Here is a 22,989-nt window from a genome sequence, read left to right as displayed (position 1 = left end):
AGCGAGGCTGTCTCTTAGCTCCATCTTTTACCTCCCCTTAGTTTTGTTCTCAAAACAAAGCCCGCACAGCAAACCGCTGACCACTTCGGGAAGCTGGCGAACAGAAAGTCGTGCCACCTCGGTGCAGACCGAGAGCCGTGCGGAGAGAACCGGCAGAGGCCAGACAGCACCCGAGGACAGCAGAGGGGTCTCGGGGACGCGAGGCTGGGGCAGAAACCCCGGGGGCCGTGAGGACTCCTGGAACCCCTGGGCCTGCAGGCAGGAAGGTGGAGATCTGGCCTCTAGGGGACCAACCAGCACACAAGGGGGGCTTCCGCGCCATGGTGGAGGCCAGTCAGCACACACCCAACATGCAGCTACCACTCCAGACGCTGTTTATCGCCCTGGCTGGAACACAGCAAAAAGCTGAAAGTCACCAGTCGCTTGAGGAAAGCTTCAAATAGGAAAAACAGAACCAAACTATAGCAAAACAGCAAAAGCTGAAAGCAGACCGTCTAGGAAAGAAATTCAAAAAACGATCATTTATCACAAAGAGCAGAGTAGATGTCGCAGCAGTGGACCGATGGGATGTTCAGAGACCAAAAAGGCTCATGGAAACTAAAAACAGGGTGTCATCACTTGAAAGCACAGGTTACAAGATAAGGTTAAAGACATGTCCCAGAACAGAGAACAAAAAGGGTAAAAACAGGGACTTCCCTGGCGGTCCAGTGGTAAAGAATCCACCTTCCAAGGCAGGGGACGTGGGTTCGACCCCTGGTCGGGGAACTAAGATTCCACGTGCCGCGGGGCAACTAAGCCCACGCGCCTCAACAAGAGATCCCACGTGCCTCAACGTCCCACGTGCCACAACTAAGACCCGATGCGGCCAAAATTTAAAAATAAATAAATAAATGAAATAAATATATTTTTAAAAAAGGGTAAAAACAGAAAATTAGAAGGATAATCCATTAGGTCTGACAGCCAAACAGAATCCCAAAAAGAGAAAACCGACACTTGGAAATCATCAACAAAATCATCCACGGGAGAGGAGGGAACCCTCTTCCTAACGGAAAAGAACATGAAAAAGAACGTATATACATATATATGCATAACTGAATCACTTCGCTGTACGGTAGAAATTAACGCAACGTTGTAAATCAACTATACTTCAATAAATTTTTTAAAAAATAAAATAAAATGTCTAGAGCAATGAGAAACAAAAACAAAACAAACAAACAAAATCACCCAAGCAAAAATATTCCAGAACCGGAAAACAGGAGTCAGCAGCCTGAAAGGGCCTTCCTCAAGCCCAGGAAAATGGACTACGACAGACCTGCACCTAAGGACCCTTTTGTGACGTTTCCTAAAACTGGATCTAAAGAGAAGATCCTGAGAGCATCCCCAGAGTAAAGACCCTGTCCTCACAAAGGACCATGACGAGGCCACGGCAGGCTCCTCAGAGTCCAGAGCTCTGTCCCCACAAGCACCAGTGCCAGCAGAGCAGTGACGAGCATCGCGTCACAAGAGCCGCCGCGCTGACCCCTACCCTGGAAGGTCTCCGGGGAGGTGCCCCCCAGAAAGGAGGACCAGACCGAGGAAGGACAGTCCGGGGCCAGCAGCCTGGACGCGGCACTCGGAGGCTCAAGGGAGATTTCACACAGACAACAGCTGTGCAACTCAGAGGAAACTAGGGGACAAATACGTAGAAAGCCAAACATCTAAAGAAAATAGTCATGTGCACAAGAAGCTGCTCCTGTAACTTTGTTTGAAATAATGAGCTAAAAGAAAAAAAGAAAAAAAAAGAAAAGAAAAAAGAAAAAAAAAAGGAAAGGGGAAAAAAAGAAAAAAAGAAAAAACTCTAAATGTCTATTAACAGAATATTGACAGATAGCCTCTTGTATATTCATTCTACTGAGTCCTATGAAATGATTTAAAATAAACTTGTGCTATGTGTATCAATATGGATAAACAATATTGAACAAAAAGTGTGCATGTAGAAAATAAAAACATTTTATAATATTTTATAAAACATGCACAGCAATGCCTTACTATTTTTATGAATATAAGCTATGAATAAAAGTACATAAATTATCTGTGGAAATGATCTACACAAAATTCAGGATAGAAGATTACCTCTGGGAAGGTTATGGAGGGGAGTGAAATACAATTTGGGAGAGTTTTTGTTTAGGGGTTTTTTTTAACTGAAATAATTGTGGCAAAAGTTAAATTTGGTAAAGCCTGGTTGTGGGTATACGGATGTCAAATATATTATTTTTATTTTGTCTATATCTGAAATATTTCATAATTATAAAAATATAAATATAAAAAGAAGTCTGTTGGTCTAGAAACCTGAATGGCTGACACCTGGCAAATAAAGTTGGTAGAAGTAAAAAAAAAAAAAAAAAAAAAAAAGAAAATAGTCATACACTCAATACCCTGTGATAGACCATGATGGAAAAGAATATAAAAAAAGAACATCTCTGTGTGTGTAACCGAGTCACTGTGCCGTAGAGCAGAGATTGGTGCAACACTGTAAATCAACTACACTTCAATAAAAAAAAAAAAAAGAAAGAAAGAAAATAGCCATTAACGCCCAGGAAAAATGACTGCACAAGAAAGGAAAACAGGCCCACGTGACCCAAGCTCAGGCGTGAACTGCTCAGGCACGTGGGCGAGCCCAGCGTTACGGCAGGCGCTTCCCACGAGTGGGTGCGGGGTGGGCGAGGGCCGGGGACGCAGAGCCAGAGAGAGTGACTGAGACCCAAAGGAAAGGGGCAATAGAAACGCCGACCGGAGCTGCGGAAGCCGCACCAGAGACCTGGCCGACGGCGGACGCCGTCGCTTCCCCCGAGTCTGGGGGCGGCTGGCCTGTCTGCTGGCTCCCCACCTGAGCCCCCACCCCGCCCCGCCCCGCCAGCCTCCTTACCTGCCCCGCCCCACCCCGGCCCCGAGCTGGCCGTCTGTGTCCTCACTCTCCGCCGCCCAGGCCTGGTCTGACCCGTCTCCACCCCACCCGGACCTCAACCCTCGGAGGCTCAGCCTCCCCATCCGACCTCCTCTCGTGACCCCTAAACTTCCAGAAAGTCACTGAGTGACGGGGCTGAGCCCACTTTACTCAACCGCTTTCTGGACCCCGAACCGTGCTCCCACCGTGCTGGGCTCCACGCAGGCGCCGGGACGCGGGGACGGCCACAGGCACACGGAGGCGGGCGTTTCAACACACCTCGGCGACCGCCTACCTTTCGCTCCGTTATCCACCTCGTCCCCTGGGAGGCCCAGCCTTTTCTTCCCGAAGTCGGGTCCCACTGACTTCGGGGCTGCCCCGCGCAACCCCTCAGGCCTCTTGTGGGCAAACAGCAAGGACGAGGACGAGGACGAGGACTCAGCGGCGGGGGCCGAGCCGTCCCCCAGCGGGTCGATGCTGCCCCCCGTCAGCCAGTGGAAGGAGCCTCTTCCCCCTGCAAACAGGCGTGACAGGCGCGTCAGGGCAGCGGGGACACGCCGGGGACACGCCACTCGAGAGCAGGGGCCGCCGCCTGGCAGCAGCGACCGGGACGGGAGCCGGCCAGGTCCCCGCGGGAAGACCCGGGCGGCAGACTCCCGCGTCCTCAACGTGAGAAGCGGGAGACACGTCACCTGCTCCTAAGAACGATACTTTGTGTCTGCGACAAGGTACTAAGGTCCACGATTTCTAGCATCAGTGTCAGAAAAGTTCCACACTAACTGTCCAAATCACTCCTATTTCTAGAACCAACAGAATGTGAAGAAATCGCATGAAGGAAAAACACTGAAGTATTTACATAAAACGACTTGGGGATTTCACTCTACAGCTTGTACTTTGCTGATCAAAGGAAACAGCTGACTCATTTGAGAAAGAAAAGTTTAATGAACTACAAACACAGTAGATGAATTGGGTTTAGCTCTGCTTTGCTTCTGAGGTAATAAGGGGTTTTAAACGTGACGCACTAAACGAAACCAAAACATACACGTACTAAGACTTTTCCTGCTTTCTCCAATCAGAAATAACCCTTTTCTTCCCTTTCTTCGCCGTGGTGGACACAGGACACCCATCGGACTCCACGCTTCTAAGGGCCCAGCATGCCTGCTGGCTGAGCAGCCGTCCCCACCTCCACCCCCAGGACTGTCCCCACAGGACTCCTGCCCCCGCCCACCCCCCGAGTCCGCCCTCCAGGAACTCAGCCCCCCTCCTCCTTCACGTCTCCTGGGGGGGCCCTGCTGCCCTGACAGCCGGCGCCCCGCGGCGGACGCGTCACCTGCACTCTGTGTGGGTGTGAAGTCGAGCTGCTGCTGGGTGGCCCGGACCTGCCCGGCCAGCGCCCGCCGAGCCGAGAGGGGCCCATCCTGCGTCCGGGTCTGGAGTGCGCTCTGGGAGGCCTGGGTCTCCAGGAACATCGGCGTGAGGACCGCGCTCCGACAGCGCCAGTCGGGATCAATAGAATACTCCTGCACATGAGAGGTTCAGATGAAGCAGGGGCCCTTCTCGGCAGCACTCACGTGTTTTATTTAAAATCTAATAGTCCCATCAGCGCATGCGTACTATAACTTCATGTGTCTCTGTGGGAAGTAGCTATAGCATCTTTTCAAACTGAGTTTTAACAGAACAGTTATCTGCCAACTAAACAAACCCATCAGTACTGGGGAGGGAAAGACCCTTCTCCACTCCTCAGCATTCAGCACCCAGAGGCTCACTCCCCCCTCGGGAAACGCCTCGGCTCCTCTGAGCACCCCGCCCCCACCCGGCACCCAGACCGCCAGGCGCTGGGCACACGGGGGTGGCAGGGCGGGCTCTGCTCCAGAAGCTCTGAGTCAACGTGCAAATCGCCGCCGGGGCTGCCGGGCCGAGGCGCCAACGGGCATCTACGGGGGCGGCGGGAGGGGAGAGAGGAACAGCTCCGTGGCGGCTGAAGGGACGAGGGTGTGCCGCGTGCAGGGTGGCGCACAGGCGGGCGTCGCAGGAAGAACGTGCGTGGGTTCCACATAAAATCAGGAAGCCAGCACCCTGGTCGTCAGGGAGACGCCAACCAAACCGCAGCGAGACATCACCTCGCACCTGTCAGGATGTCTGTCATCAGAAGGGAGCCCTGTGCACCTCTGCTGGGGCTGTAAGCTGGTGCAGCCACTGTGGAAAACAGTGCGGAGGTTCCTCAGGAAACTAACAATACAACTACCATACGATCCAGCAATTCCACACCTGCATATTTATCCAAAGAGAACGAAAACACTAATTTAAAAAGATACAGGCACCCTGGGACTTCCCTGGTGGCGCAGTGGTTAAGAATCCGCTTGCCAATGCAGGGGACATGGGTTCGAGCCCTGGTCCTGGAAGATCCCACATGCCACGGAGCAACTAAGCCCACGAGCCACAGCTACTGAGCCCGCGTGCTGCAACTACTGAAGCCCGCGGGCCTAGAGCCCGTGCTCCGCAACAAGAGAAACCACCGCAACGAGAAGCCCGTGCACCGCAACGAAGAGTAGCCCCCTCTCGCCACAACTAGAGAAAGCCCGCGCGCAGCAACGAAGACCCAATGCAGTGAAAAAAAAAAAAAAAAGATAAAGGCACCCTAATGTTCATAGCAGCACTATTTACAATAGCCTAGACATGGGAACAACCTAAGGGTCCATCGACAGATGAATGGATAAAGAAGATGTGGTGTACGTACACACGCACACGCACAATGGAATACTGCTCAGCCCTGAAAAAGAATGACATCCTGCCATTTGCCAACAACATGGATGGACCTTGAAGACTACATGAAGTAAGTCAGAGAGAAAGACAAATACTGTATGGTCTTATTAATATGTAGAATCTGGAACAAAAAACAAACCAAGCTTACAGAAACAGAGAACAGACTGGTGGTGGCGAGGGATAGGGGGTGGGAGAAATGGGTGAAGGGGGTCAAAAGATACAAACCTCCAAGTTATAAAAGAAGTCAGTCCTGGGGTGCAATGCACACATGGTGACTACTGTTAACAACACACTGTGCTGCGTATCTGAAAGCTGCTGAGAGAGCAGAGCTTGCAAGTTCTCACCACAAGAAGAAAACGTGTAACTGGGAGGTGACGGATGTTAACTGGATTTATTGCGGTGACGACTTTGTAATATGTACGAATACGGAATCATTACCTCGTACACCTGAAACTAATCCAATGCCATACGTCATTTATACCTCAATTAAAGAAAAAAGAATGGCGTTTAACACTAGTGGACAATGTCTGCTGAGCAACAGGCAGGGAAAGCTCAGATCACAGGGGTGAGAGCTCACCTGAAACTCACACTCCGACAGAGGGTGCTCAAACACGGGACTGCGGAAGTCGGGGCTCATGCTGGTCATTTCAAGCAGAAAATCTGTCGCTAAACTTAAGAAGTGCACTTCTATCTTAGGAGAATATAAGGAATTTAGGGCCAGCAAGCGGTCCAAGGTGTTTGACGGCAGCCTAGTCTCGTGGCTCCAGAAGTTCCGAATCATTAATCTGAAGGGCAGAGAGGAAAGAAGAGAAGGAGGCCTGTACGTGTGCCCGGTAGGGAAGGCATCTCCTCCCCCGCCCCGAGCTCAACGCAGGACAACCACACGCAAAGCTGTGTCAACAGGGTAAGCTGACTTACAACGTATGCGCTGAAGGGGAGAAATGTTCCAAAATGTTAGCATATTTAGCAAGAGGTGAGAAACTAGGTGATGTTATTCTCATCTCTCTTACCTGGGAAGTTTTCAAAGATGAGAATACAACATTAGATATTTTGAAACTGAGAAAACATTGAAAGAAATTACATACATAGTCCTTCGTTGCCTTGCTAATAAGACAATTCACTCCAAAAGTTAGTGCCATAAAGTATTCAGAACATGATAGGGATATAAAATATTCAAACTATTCTGGTTAAAAACCAGATTAGGCTTTATAACTTGTGAATGTTTAAGAAATCCGAATACAATTTTTAAAAGCTTAATGAATTAAAACTTCCAGCACAGTTAAAAGTTAGTTGATACACAGACTCGTACGAAAAAGTCTACCCTGCTCCTTACGCAATGTAATGCAATGTAATGCAATGTAATTAGCCCTCGGGGAGAACAACTGTCCTTCTCTCTCCATGTGCGATTACACTGTAGCGTCCTCCAATTTCCAAGGTTTCAAACATGTCATCCGACACTGACACGTACAGTGAGCTCTCACTCTGGGTTAAACGGGAAACAATAACCCACTTTCTACTACAGATTTCTCATCTTGAAATGCTGTACATCACGGCACAGCAGAGAGAGTGTGGACCCACGCCACTTTTTCAAGGCTTTTACGTTAAAGTAACGTGTCAGGATTTTTAGGTCTTAATGTGATTTGAAATACATTTTTATTACACATTATGGAAGCAGGAGGCAGAGAAAACGCTGATACTGCAAATGTGCTTCCAACGCCTCTGAAAGACCCCCCACTGGCCAAGAAAGAGACCCCCTGAGTGTGCCCGCCCAGCCCAGCTGTTGCAGGAGGGGGCACGTACTGAAGGCCGGGATTCTCGTCGGTCAATCCTTGGATCAACACGTCTTTCGCCAACTTGAATACTTCCTGGGAGTCATCATCTGCCTGACTCTCTGGATCGCTGAGAAAAGTAACAAAATGACAAACCCATTAATGCTCCTTCTGTTGCTTTTGTTCAACCCCAAGAGCACCGTCCAGAACTGAAGTAACAAAACCTGTCTCTTCCCGCGAACTTCCACCCGCCCTCCGGCACCTGCCCCCTGATGCGGGCCCTCGGTGCGGCTGGGGGAACAGGGCCGCAGAGGCCCCACGAGGAGTGGCGTGGTCGCAGCCCCGAAGTAGGAAACATCCCAGCAGCCCCTTTCCTTAATCTTGTCAGACTGTAAAGGGATAACTATGGAAACAAGTTACACTTCCAACTCAACCCATAATACCACGCTCTGAATATTTCCCACAGGTAACACAAAATCAATTAAGGTAAGAATATACTTCAATACACTAAACTTGTTTCAATTATTAATGACATATTTTTAAATGCTTTATCATTCATCTTAATCGTTCCAGACTGCTAAAGGCACCCAAACGGTCCCCCGAAGACAGCGCCGTAAACCGTCAGAGCGGAGCTCACCGGTAGTTGTCGTGAACCCACATGAGGATGTTGTACATCTGCTCCCGGCACAGAGCGGAGGGGTGAGACAGGAACTCCGCCACAGGGCTCAGGAGTACCCGGAGCTCCACGGGCTTCAGTCTTGCCATCAGCTTGTAAATTATGTCCAAACACACTTTCTGTCTCTCGTCGTCTCTACGGTAAGAGGGAGTTTTAAAAACACACAAATTCGACAGTTGTTATTACTAGACTTTCAGATATGACAGGTACCTTTTTCTTTTTTGTGCTGTTCTGTATTTCAAAATATGATATTATAGGTAATACTACACTTATATAAAAATTACATTCTTGAAAATAATTATCGCGGGCTAGATTATTAAAAGTAAATTAACAACGTGGTATCTTGCCTGGATCCTAGAATAGAAAAAGGACGTCAGTGAGGAAACTGGTGAATCCAAATAAAGTCCAGTCTTGTTAACAGAAATGTACTAATGTTAACTTCTTGGTTTTGACAAACTCACCGTGATTATGTAAGATGGGGAACCTGGGTGAAAGGTGTGTGGGAATCCTACGTACTATCTTTTACCTTTTCCATAAAACTAAAATTATTCCAAAATAAAAAGTTCATTTTTAAAAACCTGGCAATGTCAAACAAAATAAGCTAAACAGAAAGGATGTTACGACTTTAAAAAATGACTTCAAGTGCTCGCCAGGCACTGGCACGTCAAGCAGGGGGTTAAGCGCAGCCTCGGTCCGGACCGGGCGCACACCTGCTTCCTCGTGTGTCTTCCTCCTTAAATAAGCGCCAGCTGAATGCTCTCTACACAACAGATACTTAGTAAGCACTGAACGGAGAAAATCAGGACACAACGACACAGTTCATCACTGTGTCAAAACGTGCACACAGGCAAGACGAGAAAAGACGCAGACGCAGAGGGAACACACACTCACTTCGCGACAACCTAAAAGCGCCTTGAGTGGAGGGAACAGCTGAGCAAAGGGACGTTTTACGAGCCAGCTGCATCCGAGGACCCACTCACCTGTGCCTCATGAGCTGCGCGAAACCCCTGCTCTCTAACTGCAGGTACAGGTCCGCCCTCTCGTCTGCACGACACAGCACCACCTCCAGGCAGAGCGTCTTCATCACGCCGTGGGCCCGCGGCAGCAGGAGAAGCACAGAGCTCATGAACCTAGGCAGCGGGCAAGGCCGGTGAGCAGAGGTGGCGCCGACCCCCACCACCGCCCCCATCCACCCCCCCCCCCACCCCGGGCAGGAGCAGGGAGGCGGCGCTGACCCTCACCTGTCGGCAAGAGGAGGGAAGTTCTTGGCGGCTCTGTTCAAGCACACGATAAATTTGTCCTCCGCCGCGTGCTGAAGCCGCTGCAACTGCTTTACCACCAGTTCGCACACAGACTCCTCCAGCGTCTGGAAGATTAAGCTCTGTCTCAAATACACACCAGGTGGGAACTTCGGTTAAGAACAGCGTCACAAGGTGGAGGCCCCGGGGGGGGCTCTGAGCACTGGGCACCTCCAGAGGCTCGGGGGCTGTGGCCACACCCCAGGCGGCAGGACGATCAAGATTATACTTCCTTCTGACACCAGAACGCTGCCAGCAAGTCACTTGAGAAGCTGAACGAAAACCAGCGGCTCAACGGTGCTTAGTGTTCACGCCTCTGGTCAAACCAGCTTCAGAGAACTCGATCTGCATGCGCCCTGCCCATCCCCCTGCACCTGCCTTCCCCTGCCACAGGTCCCCGGCGGCCAGGCCGGGCCGGGCCGGGCCACTCCCCCAGAGCCTGTGCCCACCAGGGAGCAAGTGCCCAGTCACAGAACACGGGACCCTGACGGCACGGGACAACGAGGGAGCACGAGGGGTGATCGGGACCGGAGCCCACGGTCCAGGGGCCAGGCTGGTCAGTGGTCAGAACACGAGTGACCCCTACTTCTGTGTTCCACTCTGCTTTCCAAAGCTCTACACTAAATCAATGCCATTTTATATTCAGAAAAGAACTATGCAGAACAAGAGGGTTTATCATTCCCATTAAGTTGAAATTTAAGTCAAGAGACATGAAGCCTGGGCTCTGCCGTAATGTGCTCTACCCATGGTGAAAATTAAGCGTACTATGTAAATTGAAACCCACCACTAAAGGACATTAGAATCGTATCGTTACAAGATTGTGAATTTGAATACGTTTTTATTTTACAAAAATAGCCAGTAGTCCCGAAAACAAATTATAAGTGAAGTTTGATTTTCTTGGGGGGGCGGGGGCTCTATTTCTTCTTAGCTTAATTTAATTTTGCTAAATGTTCTAAATCCAAATAAATGCCTTACTGGTGAAATGGGCAGGGGTCCAGTATACTGTGGGCAGCCTTGGTGCCCTCAGGACCCTCTGGCTTCTCCCAAGCCGCTCCTCGCCCTGGCTCCTTGCAGGAGGGGAGGGGACTGGAGACAGGAACTTGGGGACCACGCACAGGCAGTTCTCAAGCCGTGAGGCCGGGGGAGAAGACACGGCAGTGCAGGAGAGGGCAGAGAGTGTCCTGCAAGCAGTGACAAAGGGCCGAGGACTGGTCCAGCGTGCCGTCCTGGGCAGGCTGCAACCCGGTGTCCTGTTACGGTGGGGGACCAGCTCTGCAGGCCCCAGCATGCTAAGCCACGGGGGACAGCCACACGGTAGTAAGTTACAGCCCGCCATTTCCATACATGGCCCACGCGGTTCTACGCATGTCTTAATGATACCTTATGGAGAATGCGTGCTGTGCTTAGAGATGCGACTAGGCCCTTCTCACAGTCGTGCAGAGTGGGCAGGGCAGAGATGGAGAGCCCTTCCCTGAGAAGCCCTCTCCTATCCAACAGCTACATTACGTCCAAAAGTACAAGCGGAGGGCTCTACCCGTTTACTTCGCCCGAACCACAGCAAGGCTCTACCAGGACAGTTTCTCCAAAAGGGACTCCTGAGGCCAAGTTCAGAGGAGTGAAAGCTGCTTACATACTCATATCCTGATTTTTACAATAAAAAGAAAGTTACCACCTTTACATGTTTGCCAAGTTTCCAAGAGTCTGGAAAAAAAAAAAAATCACGTCTTTTTAAAAAACTGAGCACTGTATATAGTAGGAAAGAGAGTAAAATAGTAATAACTCCAGAATGCCCACTTTGGTTTCCTAGTGTAGGAGCTACAAGTAACAAGGGCCACGTCAAGTCAAAGCTGAAACAGAAGTATTTCTATAAAGCACACAGCACACTCACCTTTTCTCTCCCGGTTAGATATCGAAGAATGAGTCCCAGAACTTCTGCTGCTGCCGCATACACCTCTTTATATTTGACAAAGGACATGTTATTGACCAAAGGTTGGAAGTACCTACGACAAATGTAGAAAGTAAATAAGCATAAAACCACCCATCCCACTGTCTGACAGAAGCGTGTCACGACTTTACTCCCCAGGCCCAGAGATGAATGGCCCTCTGGCACAGCCGTGGAGGCTCGGCCTGCAGGGCCTGCAGTGAAATCGGCTGCGACCTGAGATCTGACCCCGTTAAAGGCGTCTATACCACAGGAGAAGGACATGCAGAGACTCGGGGGTGGGGGGGATGCTCCCAGCCTCATGACAGCAGCACGTGAGCTCAGAGAAGTCACTTGTCCAAAAGTTAACCACTTCCCGTTGACCCCGTGTTGGGCCGCACGTCCAGCCGTGACACCAGGCGCCCCCGGTGCCGCAGAGGCTGACCCTGGAGGACCAACGAGATAGCAAGAGCTTCCAAAGAGACGGGAAACGTCGGCAGGCGTGAACTTGACCAAGCAGCCGGCTCTGCGCGGGCCCCAGCTCCTCTCTGTGAAGTCAGCACTGTCCTGCTAAAGCCCCTCCGCGTGGACCCCCCCGGGTGATGAGGAGCCGGAGGCTGCAGCTGTGGCAGAGACACAGCGAAGGGCAGCAGGGCCCGGCCACCTGCTTCACGGTCATGACCCTGAAGTGACTGCTCTCCAGAGCTCATGCTGCTTTCAGGAATAAAGGGTGAAAATGTCACTTTAGAAAATAACAAAAATAGCTAACACCTTGTCTGCCAAAACTACGTGAAAAAACTACACTAATTTTTAAAAACTCACTTCCCTCATTCACTCCACTAACATATTTCTTCGAAATACTTTTAACATGGGTCCTAGTCCTTAAATTTATCAAAATTAAACCATATTCCAGTCTCCAGTCCGATTCAGGTACACTTCAACCAAAAGAAGAAACAAAGCGAAAACACGACACTTACTTCACGCTTTCTATGCCGCATTTTGGGTCGTATGGAGGCAAGTCATTGGCCATTACAATGCCTAATAACTGAATTCCTATGGAATTGTCTTTAGAATTAGGATCTTTGCTGGAGAACTTTTCAAACATTAACCTGAAACGAGAGCATAAAGGAACAGTGTAACTTGTCACACGTAAGAAGCCGGAAGACAAACACAAAACTTTCTACGGCTAATTTTCAGGGTAAGAAATACTTCTCCTTTTCCCGCCCTCTTTGTTCACACCCAGGTTACTCTGCCTTTGCAACACAGGCACTGCTACCTTTCTTACAATCTGATTACTGGTCCTAATCCCCCCTTGGTTGATAGTAAAACCTTTTGGCAGTTTTAGTTTGCCCCAGGTTGTGCCCGGCAGGAATCACCCCTGGGGGGCAGTGAAGGGCAGGGCAAACCCCACACCTGCAGACGATGGCCGCCCAGAGGTGCTTCTAGTAAGGAACGCGGAGCCTGCATTCATTAGCGGCAACAGTCCACCTTACCAGTACATTCCACCACGGATCACATTCCTCCTTCTACCCATTCAAGTAATTTTCACTGTAATCATCGCGCACAACATGCTAGGTGTGAAAGATCTTTAAACGACACTGCAAAATCTAGTAAATTTATACCTGTAAGGGATGGATAAACAATCCTTCCAGCACTCAACAAGCGTCTTTATAATTTCAAGGTTATGTCGAAACACAGCTCTTTTTTGATGAAAAACGTGTTTCATTAGAAAATGAAGCAATCGATTTGCTAACACTTCATCTTTGGGGACCCCCTAAAAAGGTATAGAAATTCTATGTAAATACGTAGCACTGCATTCTGGGAAAGCATTTTTTGACCCGAAAGTCCATTTATAAAAGAAAGTGGGCATTCAACGGGGAGTCTGCCTCCGGGTTAAAAGCCACCTGTGCGGCTGCAACACGAAGGCTTCACCTAGTGGGCCTCCACCCAGCGGGCGGAGAGGCCGCCAGGGCCCTGCAGCACCCCTGCCCCCGCCAGACCCTCGGACCCTCCCCAGGGCCTCTGCTGGGACCTCCCTACGGGGAGGGAGGGGACCCTGAAGACGCCCCCCCCACTGCGTTCCTCCCAACCCCAGGGTCCCACCGAACTGCTGGAGCCTTCCCGTTGGGGGTCCCTCTACCGTGAGGTGACACCCACATCTGTGCCGGCCCCCCGACCCTCGACCGGGAGGCTGTCCCGTGGGGTACACGGAATGGGTGTCGGGGGCAGGGAAGACGCGCTTCCTCTGGTTTCAGCCTCTTGCTCAGACTACTGCAACGCGTGGTGAAAGGTTCACTGTGATGTTCACCTTGGCTGTTGCTCTAATCAGTTACCCTGACACCTGGCAGCTCACTCTCCTAGCCCAGCTGAACGCCTGACATCTGAACCAACCTCTTCCAACGGCTCCTCAGTTAGACTTGGTTTGCTGCAAAACGGGACGGGCACATCCCGACACAAACACGTGGGACAGCTCCGTGGACACATATTACGTTGAATAAGGGCCGTCCCAGGACATCTTTCCACGAGAACTCTGGACACTATTAGTGCTGACATCTTTAAGCCAGCGGGCAGAGCTCCAGCACACAGTCCCACCCTGCGTCAGGACTGGCCAGTGCCCTTCTCCAGGGACACTTCCTTAGCAATCTCAGCCATCACAGGCCACCGTCACACTCTGGGAGTAGGGAGGCTGGCAAGACGAATGCCAGAGGCTCATGACCTCAGTCAGAGGAGACATTTTCAGAACCTCACGCTCAGGGTCTACAGACGTTTATTTTACACGTACTTTTAATTAATTAACCAGTGATCAGTTTCCAAGCTCCTAGCAAGTTAAAGCAATAAGCAAAACAGCACAAACACCTGATAGCTTAAAACTAAAAGCAAGGCTGGAGGAATTAAGGAAAGCAGACCCAACAAGACAGAACTGAGGCAGTCAAACGAGGCCGCCCGGGAGAGCAGCAGCACAGACGGGCACGATCCCGGCTGGAAACACTGAGGACGGACAGGGGCCAGGACCACGTCCAGTGCTGCTCAGGGAGCGGGCGCCAAAGACGCATCTGCTCTCACCACAGGAGTCGCTACTCCCGTCCACGAGAGAACCGTGGCCACGATCTCCACCACCATGTAGTGGATCCCGCCCCCAACGCTGTTTTCGGAGACCACCAGCTGCAGCAGGGGGCCGATCCAGTGCTTCGCGTGAGGCCGGAAGACCTAGGTGAGAGTTCAAAAGTCACATGTCACAGGAATGCCCTGAGTAACCAAGATGTGAGTTCAGGAACACCATTCTATGTTACGACTCGAGCTAAATTCAAAACAGATGTGAATGCCAACAACTACGCTGCGTAATTCGATTAGATTCTCAGCTGAAGTCTTTCCTCACGGGCCCTGAAACCACAGCGCAAAGGAAACGGGTTCTGACTGATCTGCTCTTTGCTTAAAACCCTTCTGCCACACCTACGCTCGGAGAAATAAAAACGAAGGCATTCTACACCAAGCTCTCCCCATCTGAGCAACATGCAGCCCTGGAGGATCCTACTTTTACCGGATGCAAATGCACAGGGTAAATTAAAAAGGAGAATATAAAAATTAGGTGCATGAGGCTAATTGCTTTTTCATTTCTTCCCATGCTGTAGAAGTCATTCTACTACAGACTAAACATGCCCAAGATCTCTGAAATCCAAAGCATCTCCAAACACTAAATTCCATTTAATCTATTTCAGAAACTGCAGACTGAAATGTAACTCAGACTATCAACCTTCTTCCCCCCTGCCACCTTCTTTTTCCAAATGTTTTGTCATCTACTCTCACAGCTTAAATCTGTGTGGTCACAAATCTTTTTTGATCATGTACCCCATAGGTTAAAAAAAAGTTTACACTCTCCACGTATGTCTACTGGTGTATTTATAAATTTTAAACATAAACTTCTTTACTATATTATTAAACTGTAAGAAGAGGATAAATCCAAGGATCAAGTCTTAACAGCTGTAAACACAAGTTCTCATCTTTCGCTCCACAGCACAATGGGCCCCCGCCGTTCCCGAGCTCTGGGCGTGTGCGACGCTGCAGGGCCACCTGCAGTGATTCCAGAGGCACCTCATGCCACACGCGTGAGCACAGCTCAGCAGCCCCCTTATCGAACCAAACACCAGACACCAGCTCCCGTCTGCCAGCCATCAAGTCAGCACCTACAGCAACACCAGCTGGAAATCACGTGTGAACCCCAAGTATTGTGGGCTGAACTGTGAGCCCCAAAAGGATGCTGAGGTCCTCCTAACTCCCCATACCTGTACATGTGACCCTATTTAGAAACGGGGTCTTGGAAGAGCGTCGAGTTAAAAAGAAAGTCATTAGGGTGGGCCTTAACCCTGAGTAACAGTGTCCTTGTTAAAAGGGAAATCTTTACACATGAGACAGGTGTGTACACCGAGAGAGAAGACCATCCACAGGCCAACAAATGCCCGCGGCCCACAGCAGCTGGGAGAGGCCCAGTCACAGCTTCAGCAGGAACCACCAGCCGACACCCTGGCCTCGGGCTTCTGGCTCCAGCGCAAACAGGGTCGTGGTTTCTGTTGTCTGAGCCCCAGCAGCTAGAAATCAAGTGTGACCCCGAGGAAGGGGCCCTGCTGCAGTCCCAGGCCAGGCCTCTTCTCCGCTCGAGGGCCTTGAGGGGCCTGCCGTCTGCTGCCTGCGAGGGCCCTCCTCCCAGCCCCCTTCAGAGACTCCCTCTGCCTTTGCCCAGCCCCCTCTCCAGCGGATAAACACGGCAACGATGTGAGTTACCAGGAATCTTTCCCCACTTTCTTTGCTGCCGTAAACCAGGAAGGCTGGCGGCCATAAGAAAACTGCCAACACGTATACTGCCTGACACAGGTCACTTCTAACTCTAAAGAAGTTAATTTACGTGTTTTACAAGAAAATGACAGAAGAACGATGCTGCACAAATAACACGAGTTGGCGAACTGATTCAGAGAATAACGCCACGCTCTGACCTTTTACACCTTTCTTCACTGTGGGTTTTTTTTTTTAAGTAGATGCATGTAATTGCAAAGAATTTTTAAAGAAATCATAAGTTACTTACTTCCTCTGTATTAATAACAAGCTTGGCTAAGAAGAGACGGATATTTAATGATACTGATGGATTTCCTAGTTTGTCGTGAAGAAATTTCATCCATGGAGGAAGACTTCTTGGCACTGAACCCTGAAATAATACACTCAAAATTACTTCAGTAAGGAAGCGGAACAAAACAGCTTCATATTTTGACGCTACGAGACAACAATGACAGGGCAGGAGACGAGTGACAAGACATCACATGTGTCTGAGATGGAATCCGGTTTAGTCTTCGATGTGAACTGCTCGCTCTCAGCGTGACGGGGCGAGTGGCGGTGAGCGAGACCGGGAAGATCAGCGCGCCTGTGAACCCACACCGCAGCCCCGGCCCAGCCCAGGCACCTCTCCTGGCCGAGCGGCCTGCAGCCTCTGCATGTGCCGGACCAGCGCCGCCATGGGGGCCATGCACTCGTGCCGATTTAGCTCGTCCATCTCCAGCTCCAGCACGTCGCCTGGGACCTCGGGGTCTGGACGTTCCTGGGGACGGAGAGGCCGGTGAGATGGCGGCCCAGAGGAGAGCGCTCGGCGTCTCCGGGTCAAATGGCTCACACACAGGGGACCTCACGTCTCCTCGAGAAGCATCCCATCCCCCCACCCCCAGCCGCACGGCTCTCCTCCAGGGTCGCACTCAGGTCAGGGTGTCACTGCAGACACCGGCCGCTTCGGACAAAGTTCAGACGTGTGCGTCCCAGCGGGCCCAGACCCTCTACATCTTGAGAGCCGCAGCCTGCGTCATTCTTAGTTGCCACTTTATGTAGAAAGTAGAGCTACTGAAGTAGAATTACAGAATAAATTTTTACCTATTTTTCTCAGTACTTTGAAAAACTTTGTAAACTCCTTAATTTGCCCTAAAATTTCAATCAATAATAGAACAAAACTTTTAAAACATTCTTGATCCTTTTTAAGAAAAAAGAACAGGGGCTTCCCTGGTGGCGCAGTGGTTGAGAGTCTGCCTGCCAATGCAGGGGACACGGGTTCGAGCCCTGGTCTGGGAAGATCCCACATGCCACGGAGCAGCTAGGCCCGTGAGCCACAATTACTGAGCCTGCGCGTCTGGGGCCTGTGCTCCGCAGCAAGAGAGGCCACGATAGTGAGAGGCCCGCGCACCGCGATGAAGAGTGGCCCCCGCTCGCCACAACTAGAGAAAGCCCTCGCACAGAAATGAAGACCCAACACAGCCATAAATAGATAAATAAATAAATAATTTAAAAAAAAAAAAAAAGAAAAAAGAACAGGAATAATCATTTTCTAAGTGTGATGCTGCACTGAGGTTTTACACACATGTATGGTGTATTTCACACACACACAGCTGATCTGGGTGGTTCCTAGCACAGATCGCTTCCAGGAAAGAACAGCTTAAGAAACGCTGAGAGCACAGCTTTGGATACGGGTCAGCCTGGGCTTCTAAGGGCTTGTGGGGAGTGCGCAGAGAGAGGAATAAAGGCGGCCCCAGTGAATCCCGTCCTTCCGTCGGCCCTGGTGGCAGCAACTACTCCAGAGCGCCACCTCCCAAGATGGACAGCCCTGGACACGCACTCCTCTCACAACCGCCGTGCCCGTGGTGTTTGGCCCCAGGCGATGGGTAACGTCTACAAACTGGGGCAGAAGAGAGAGGTGGGGTGTCACGGGTTGGTGACAGCAGGCTCACTTGGCACCGAACAGTAACCGACCCACAACCAGGGTCAAGGGAGATGAGAGAGACAGGCGCTCCCAGCAAGGCCCCCGGAGAGGCGGGAAGGGAGCGCGTGGCCACGGGCGGCCGTACCTGGGCCCACTCAGCACTCGGGCCGCCTGCAGAGCTGGGACGGGGCAGGGGGGCGGGGGGGAGGGTTCTCTCTGAAAGAATGACCAGCGTGAGGTCAGCCCAAGCTAGAGACGGAGTGCTGCGCCGGGAAAGCGGCTCTGTGAGCTGTGGACGACCCCGTGAGCTGCTGGACCCCAGAAAAGAGACTGAGCTCAACCTCTCAAAGCAGCTGTCAGACCCAGTGCACCCCCTGCCCATCGCCAGAGCCCGCCCTTCAGGGAGGAGGCTCCGCTCAGGCCGGGGACGCTGACGGCACACCCCCCTCCCCGGGGCGGGGACAACAGTCAGCCCGCGCGGTCAGCTCTCTCGGGAGGGCCTCCCCCTCCCGTGGCTCTGATGCAAACACTGACCTGACCGCGGGAGGAGCCTGGCTAACGTGAACCCGCCCTGCGTGCCGGCGGGGCCAGACGCTGCACCCCAGGACGAGAGGCTGGGGCCCCGCCGCCCCGAGGCTCCCTTTCCCTCCCAGACAACAGCATTCGGTAATCACCCGTCTCCAGAAACGGCCGGCGGTGGACTGAGGGTCTTGGGAGCCATACGAGTAGCTCTGAACTCCAGTGCAGAAGTCGAACTGACTCATTTCCTCACTCAGGCTACTGTCTGCCAGATATGACAAGGAAGACATATAACACGGGCCGCCTGAAGCAAAAAGAGAAGGAACTACATTTACTCAAACTAGTAAGAAATGGGTTTCTCTACACTCAAGTGATACCCGGATACCTGCACCGAAGGTGTTCATCAAACCTGTGGTTCTCACTCACCACCCGGGTCCACAAAGCAAAAAGGGCCTGGGGGGACCTCCTCGCACTCTGTCCCCACTGAGCAGTTACTCTTTGTCGCAAACAAAGGCGTGAAGTTGAACTAGATCCAATTTTTGGATGTGATGCTAACAGAACTTCTTGCACTGAAAATTCTGATGATGTACACTCTGCCCATACAGCCTAACATAAACGCTGCAAGAGATGCCACTGAAAAACAGCTAATTCAAAGTATCTAAGGAACTCAGGAAACTGGGTTTTCAAATTTTATCCTCAAATCAAGAAGAAGAAAAAAACCTATGAAGATAATTAAGCAAAAAATTGAAACCAGGAGCGTGTGGAAGGAGAGAGGGTTGATTCTAAACAGGGAGGCTAGGAGAATTTCCTTCAGAGGAAGGGGCCATGCTGGCCTCTGGGGCCGAGATTAGTCCGCCTGGGGGAACATCACAGCAAACGCCCTGGGGCGCAGGGAGCAGACAGGGGTATAGCGGGGAGGTGGGAGCCGATGGGAGGTTTGGAGGAGAAGAGTGACAGGATGGGGCTGTATTGTCACACAGGGTTCTAAAAGTATCTAAATAACACACAAACATAATCCGAAAACAAACAAATAAATGCAGGCCAATCTTGCTTTTGTTAAAAAAGCGTAACACATCTGAGCCCCCTCTGGCCACCTTGAGATGTTTCTGTGCTGTTAAAGTTTAACTAACTGCATTTCTTTCAAAGTACAATTCCATTTGCCACTTGAAAATAAAAATTTTCAAATTCAGTTCCAACGTTGGGGTATTTAAAGTATTGTCTATTCATATAACAAATACCAACTACTGGAATCTTTCTCATCATTTTGAAAACGTCCTACCTGAGTCCCCATTAGCTGCTTCCCTGGCTTCTCTCCTAATTTCAATGTACCTCTTCTTTCTTTCCATAGGAACCTATTAGGCAAAAACAGACAGTTTAAGACTTTTTAGAATCGTGGTCACATATTTTCTATTTTAGTAGCAATCTGGCAAAAATCACAAATATTAACTTTTAAGCAAAAACTTTAACCAAACTTAAAAGCACTGAAAACCCCCCACAAAGACAGGCGGACGCCCTTCAGGAAGGCTCCCCCTCCGCCGGGTGCCAGGAGCTGGTGCCCCCCTCGGGCTCTGGGACCCGCGTGGGCTGCACCCCTCCAGCCACAGGCCTGGGGACCCGTCGTCTGCACTTATGAGCCTCAGCTCCCTGGACTGTAAAATCACGACAGGTCACAGCGCCTCACGGCCGCGGCGGAGTCCACAAGTAATGCACGGTAAGTGTCTGAAGGCTTAACGGACGTGTGTGTTTATTATTTCATGTCTTTAGTTCTTTGAACACAGGCCTAGAAGAAACTTCCCAGTCTTGTTCCAAAAGGGCTCAAGGCGGGAAGCAAGCACTGGCCTGGACCTGTGAGCCACCAGGCAGACTACGAGGGATGGAGGCCAGAGCGCCCGCCCGCCCCCCAGCCCCCCGCCCGCTGGGCTGCGGAAGGCTGCAGCCCCCCGGCCCCCGCTGAGCTCGGCTCCTCTGCCAGAGCATCTTCCCCCCAAGACGTGTGCTCCCGGCGCCCGTGATGCGCCGAGCCTCCCACCAGGGCCCCCAGGGCCTAACCCTGCATCGGGGTGGATCTCAACTTCACTGACCAGAGGAACTTCAGAAAACAACTTCAGGGATGTGTCCTAAGAGCTCCTTTCAGTGGCACTTTCTCTCCTTGGCAAGTTGAGGGAAAACCCGAGTCATGACCACCGTTTTGTAGTTGCCTGAGATCGTATCTCGGGTCAAACTGTAAGAAGCTGCCAGTGTTGACAGCTCACAGCGGACTTGAGGACTGGGCAGTTAATGTTCAGCGCGACGTGTGTGTTTCTCTATAAGCATAAGTGTGCTAAGCGCTAAGTGTTCGTAGCCTGGAAACACCACGAAAAATTTCACTCACCTCCACTTCTATGGGAAACGTGTAGCAGCGCTTCAGGTCTATCAGATTTTCAAAAATGAGCAAGTTCTGTGAACGCAAAGCCCCACGTGAAGACGCCTGAGCGCCAGGCGGAGACGCCGGGCGCTGACGCCAGCCCAGGGCCCCGCCCTCCGCGTCCGCACGCACGGCTGGAGGAGCACACCCACCGCGGCCCGGCCCGGGGGGCGCAGAGCCCGGGCAGCCCGGCCGGCAGCCGGGAGGGGCCTACCTTCTCCGGCTTCTCACTGAACAGGAAGCCCTGGTAAAACTTGAGCTCGGTGAAGACACAGCGGATGGCGGCGATGGCGCAGTTGTAGGCGGCACAGTGGTACAGCCGCCGGCGCTCCAGCAGCTGGGCCTCCCCCGCCATGTTCTCCGTGAAGGCGTCGTAGCACAGCCTGCGGGCGGCCGGGCGAGCGTCAGTCCGTCCAGCGGGGTGAGCCGGCCCCACGGGCGCCCACACCCACACCCGCCGGGGCCGCAACAAGCCGGGCGGGCGGCGGCCCCGCCTGAGGGGCAGGAAGGGCTCCACCAGGCCGGGCCTGAACCGACCCTGGGGAAGCGGCACGCGGGCACCGCGCGGGCACCGCGAGGGCGTGGGGGGGCAGCAGCGGCGGAGGCAGGGGTGGGCGGCTGCCAGCCACACCCAGGAGCGCGGTCTCGCCCTGCCGGCTGCGGCCAGCCCCCGCGAGCACGCGAGCACGCGAGCACGGTGCGGTCCGGACACGGCCCCCCCTCATCTACGCTGCTGCCGGCCGCTCCACGGGGCCCAGGAAGCCGCAGCGGTTACCGCCCAGCCCTCGAGGGAGAAGCCTGCCGGCCCCTGCTACGAGGACGCGGGCCCTCTGAAGGGCTTCAGGCCGGGAAACAGAACAGTCGGGTTCCTGTAACATATGGACGGTCACTCCGGCAGCGGGGCTGAGAGCGGCAGGCCTCGGGGCAGGGAGACCCATCACGCAGGAGGCCCCTGCGGCGCTTCACCAGCAACGTCAGCGCCACACGAGCCACTGGTGCCAGGAGCCCCGCGGACACAAATCCACCAGCTCTGGGGCCGGCAGGGTGTGTGCAGAGGTTGAAGAGATTCAGAAGGAAAAATAACACGACCCCCAGGACGCTCGTGGTGACGACGTCATCCACTGAGGAGGACACGTGGGGAGAGGGTCAGAGGAGCTAGAGGTGAGTCTGCAGAGACCTGGCCACATCGGTGTTCAACACTAAGAGGAACCTCGCCAGAAGGCCGGCTTCAGAGACGACGTATCTGACTACTCTGTGCTTTACAAAACGTCTGCTTAGAAGTATTTAACACTCCTTTAATTTCAAATGATAGAAAAAATAAAATACACTAAATCCCTCCTTACTGTAAATCATACCACTAAAAACATATCAAGCTATTGAGGGAGAAAAAATAGTAGGAAAAAACAGTAAAAGAAAAAGAGCTTTACTCTGTATAGAAGATGTGTATAGGATAAAACGTTACCCAATAACATGCTGAATTAAAGTCCATCTAAGTAGTCTGTACATAGGAAAACTAAAAATTCAGTGTTTAAACATTTATTCACGTTATATACATGTGTAAAGATATATGTATCAAAAATATTAACAGGTTAAATACAATCCGAAATTAAGTAAAACCTTACTTAATAAGGGTCTTTGTAAGTTCATTTCCTTCTGTGACACACGAGCCGTGGAACGCTTGATTGATTTTAGATCCCTTGGAGTGAACATCGTCTTTCGGAAGACGAGAGTACATCACATCGAGCATCTTATAGTAGCCCATCTTCTTGGTGATTTGAGTATCAAAGGAAGATTCATTCAGCTAAGAAAAGATAACATGAAAAATATTTTACTGAATAAATCAAATTTAATACTCAACACCCTTTACGTTGAAAATAATTTTAACAAAGATGTTAAACCACTTCAACAAGAGGTAGCCCAAGAGCTAAAACGTGGATGTAAGTATTGATGTGTTCTTTTTAGTGTGGCAGCAAATACTGACTTCACCTCAGT

The 22,989-nt window shown here is 51.5% G+C and overlaps 1 protein-coding gene across 8 annotated transcripts in view; it reads right to left on the bottom strand.

Annotated features, from left to right (window-relative positions):
• The window catches only part of PRKDC (protein kinase, DNA-activated, catalytic subunit), a 153,037-nt gene that overhangs the window by 45,041 nt on the left and 85,007 nt on the right, over positions 1 to 22,989 (bottom strand). For 5 of the 8 annotated variants that reach the window (XM_057532490.1, XM_057532495.1, XM_057532492.1 and 2 more), the window contains exons 42-59: positions 22,620 to 22,798; positions 21,212 to 21,380; positions 20,965 to 21,030; positions 19,873 to 19,945; positions 18,749 to 18,897; positions 16,797 to 16,931; positions 16,425 to 16,544; positions 14,414 to 14,557; positions 12,973 to 13,124; positions 12,328 to 12,459; positions 11,318 to 11,429; positions 9,373 to 9,512; positions 9,112 to 9,261; positions 8,093 to 8,266; positions 7,487 to 7,585; positions 6,264 to 6,471; positions 4,254 to 4,443; positions 3,219 to 3,437 (exon numbers count right to left, since the gene is read on the bottom strand). In XM_057532490.1, coding sequence (XP_057388473.1) covers positions 3,219 to 3,437; positions 4,254 to 4,443; positions 6,264 to 6,471; positions 7,487 to 7,585; positions 8,093 to 8,266; positions 9,112 to 9,261; positions 9,373 to 9,512; positions 11,318 to 11,429; positions 12,328 to 12,459; positions 12,973 to 13,124; positions 14,414 to 14,557; positions 16,425 to 16,544; positions 16,797 to 16,931; positions 18,749 to 18,897; positions 19,873 to 19,945; positions 20,965 to 21,030; positions 21,212 to 21,380; positions 22,620 to 22,798 — 2,611 coding nt within the window. The remainder of the gene's footprint in view (positions 1 to 3,218; positions 3,438 to 4,253; positions 4,444 to 6,263; positions 6,472 to 7,486; positions 7,586 to 8,092; positions 8,267 to 9,111; positions 9,262 to 9,372; positions 9,513 to 11,317; positions 11,430 to 12,327; positions 12,460 to 12,972; positions 13,125 to 14,413; positions 14,558 to 16,424; positions 16,545 to 16,796; positions 16,932 to 18,748; positions 18,898 to 19,872; positions 19,946 to 20,964; positions 21,031 to 21,211; positions 21,381 to 22,619; positions 22,799 to 22,989) is intronic. The other 3 variants (XM_057532493.1, XM_057532497.1, XM_057532498.1) reach the window with 1 other exon arrangement.

The sequence above is a fragment of the Balaenoptera acutorostrata genome, chromosome 17, assembly GCF_949987535.1.
Source record: "Balaenoptera acutorostrata chromosome 17, mBalAcu1.1, whole genome shotgun sequence".
In the NCBI taxonomy this organism is placed as follows: domain Eukaryota; kingdom Metazoa; phylum Chordata; class Mammalia; order Artiodactyla; family Balaenopteridae; genus Balaenoptera; species Balaenoptera acutorostrata.
The sequence above is the reverse complement of the archived record's forward strand: the minus strand, read 5'-3'. Positions and strand labels throughout refer to the sequence as shown.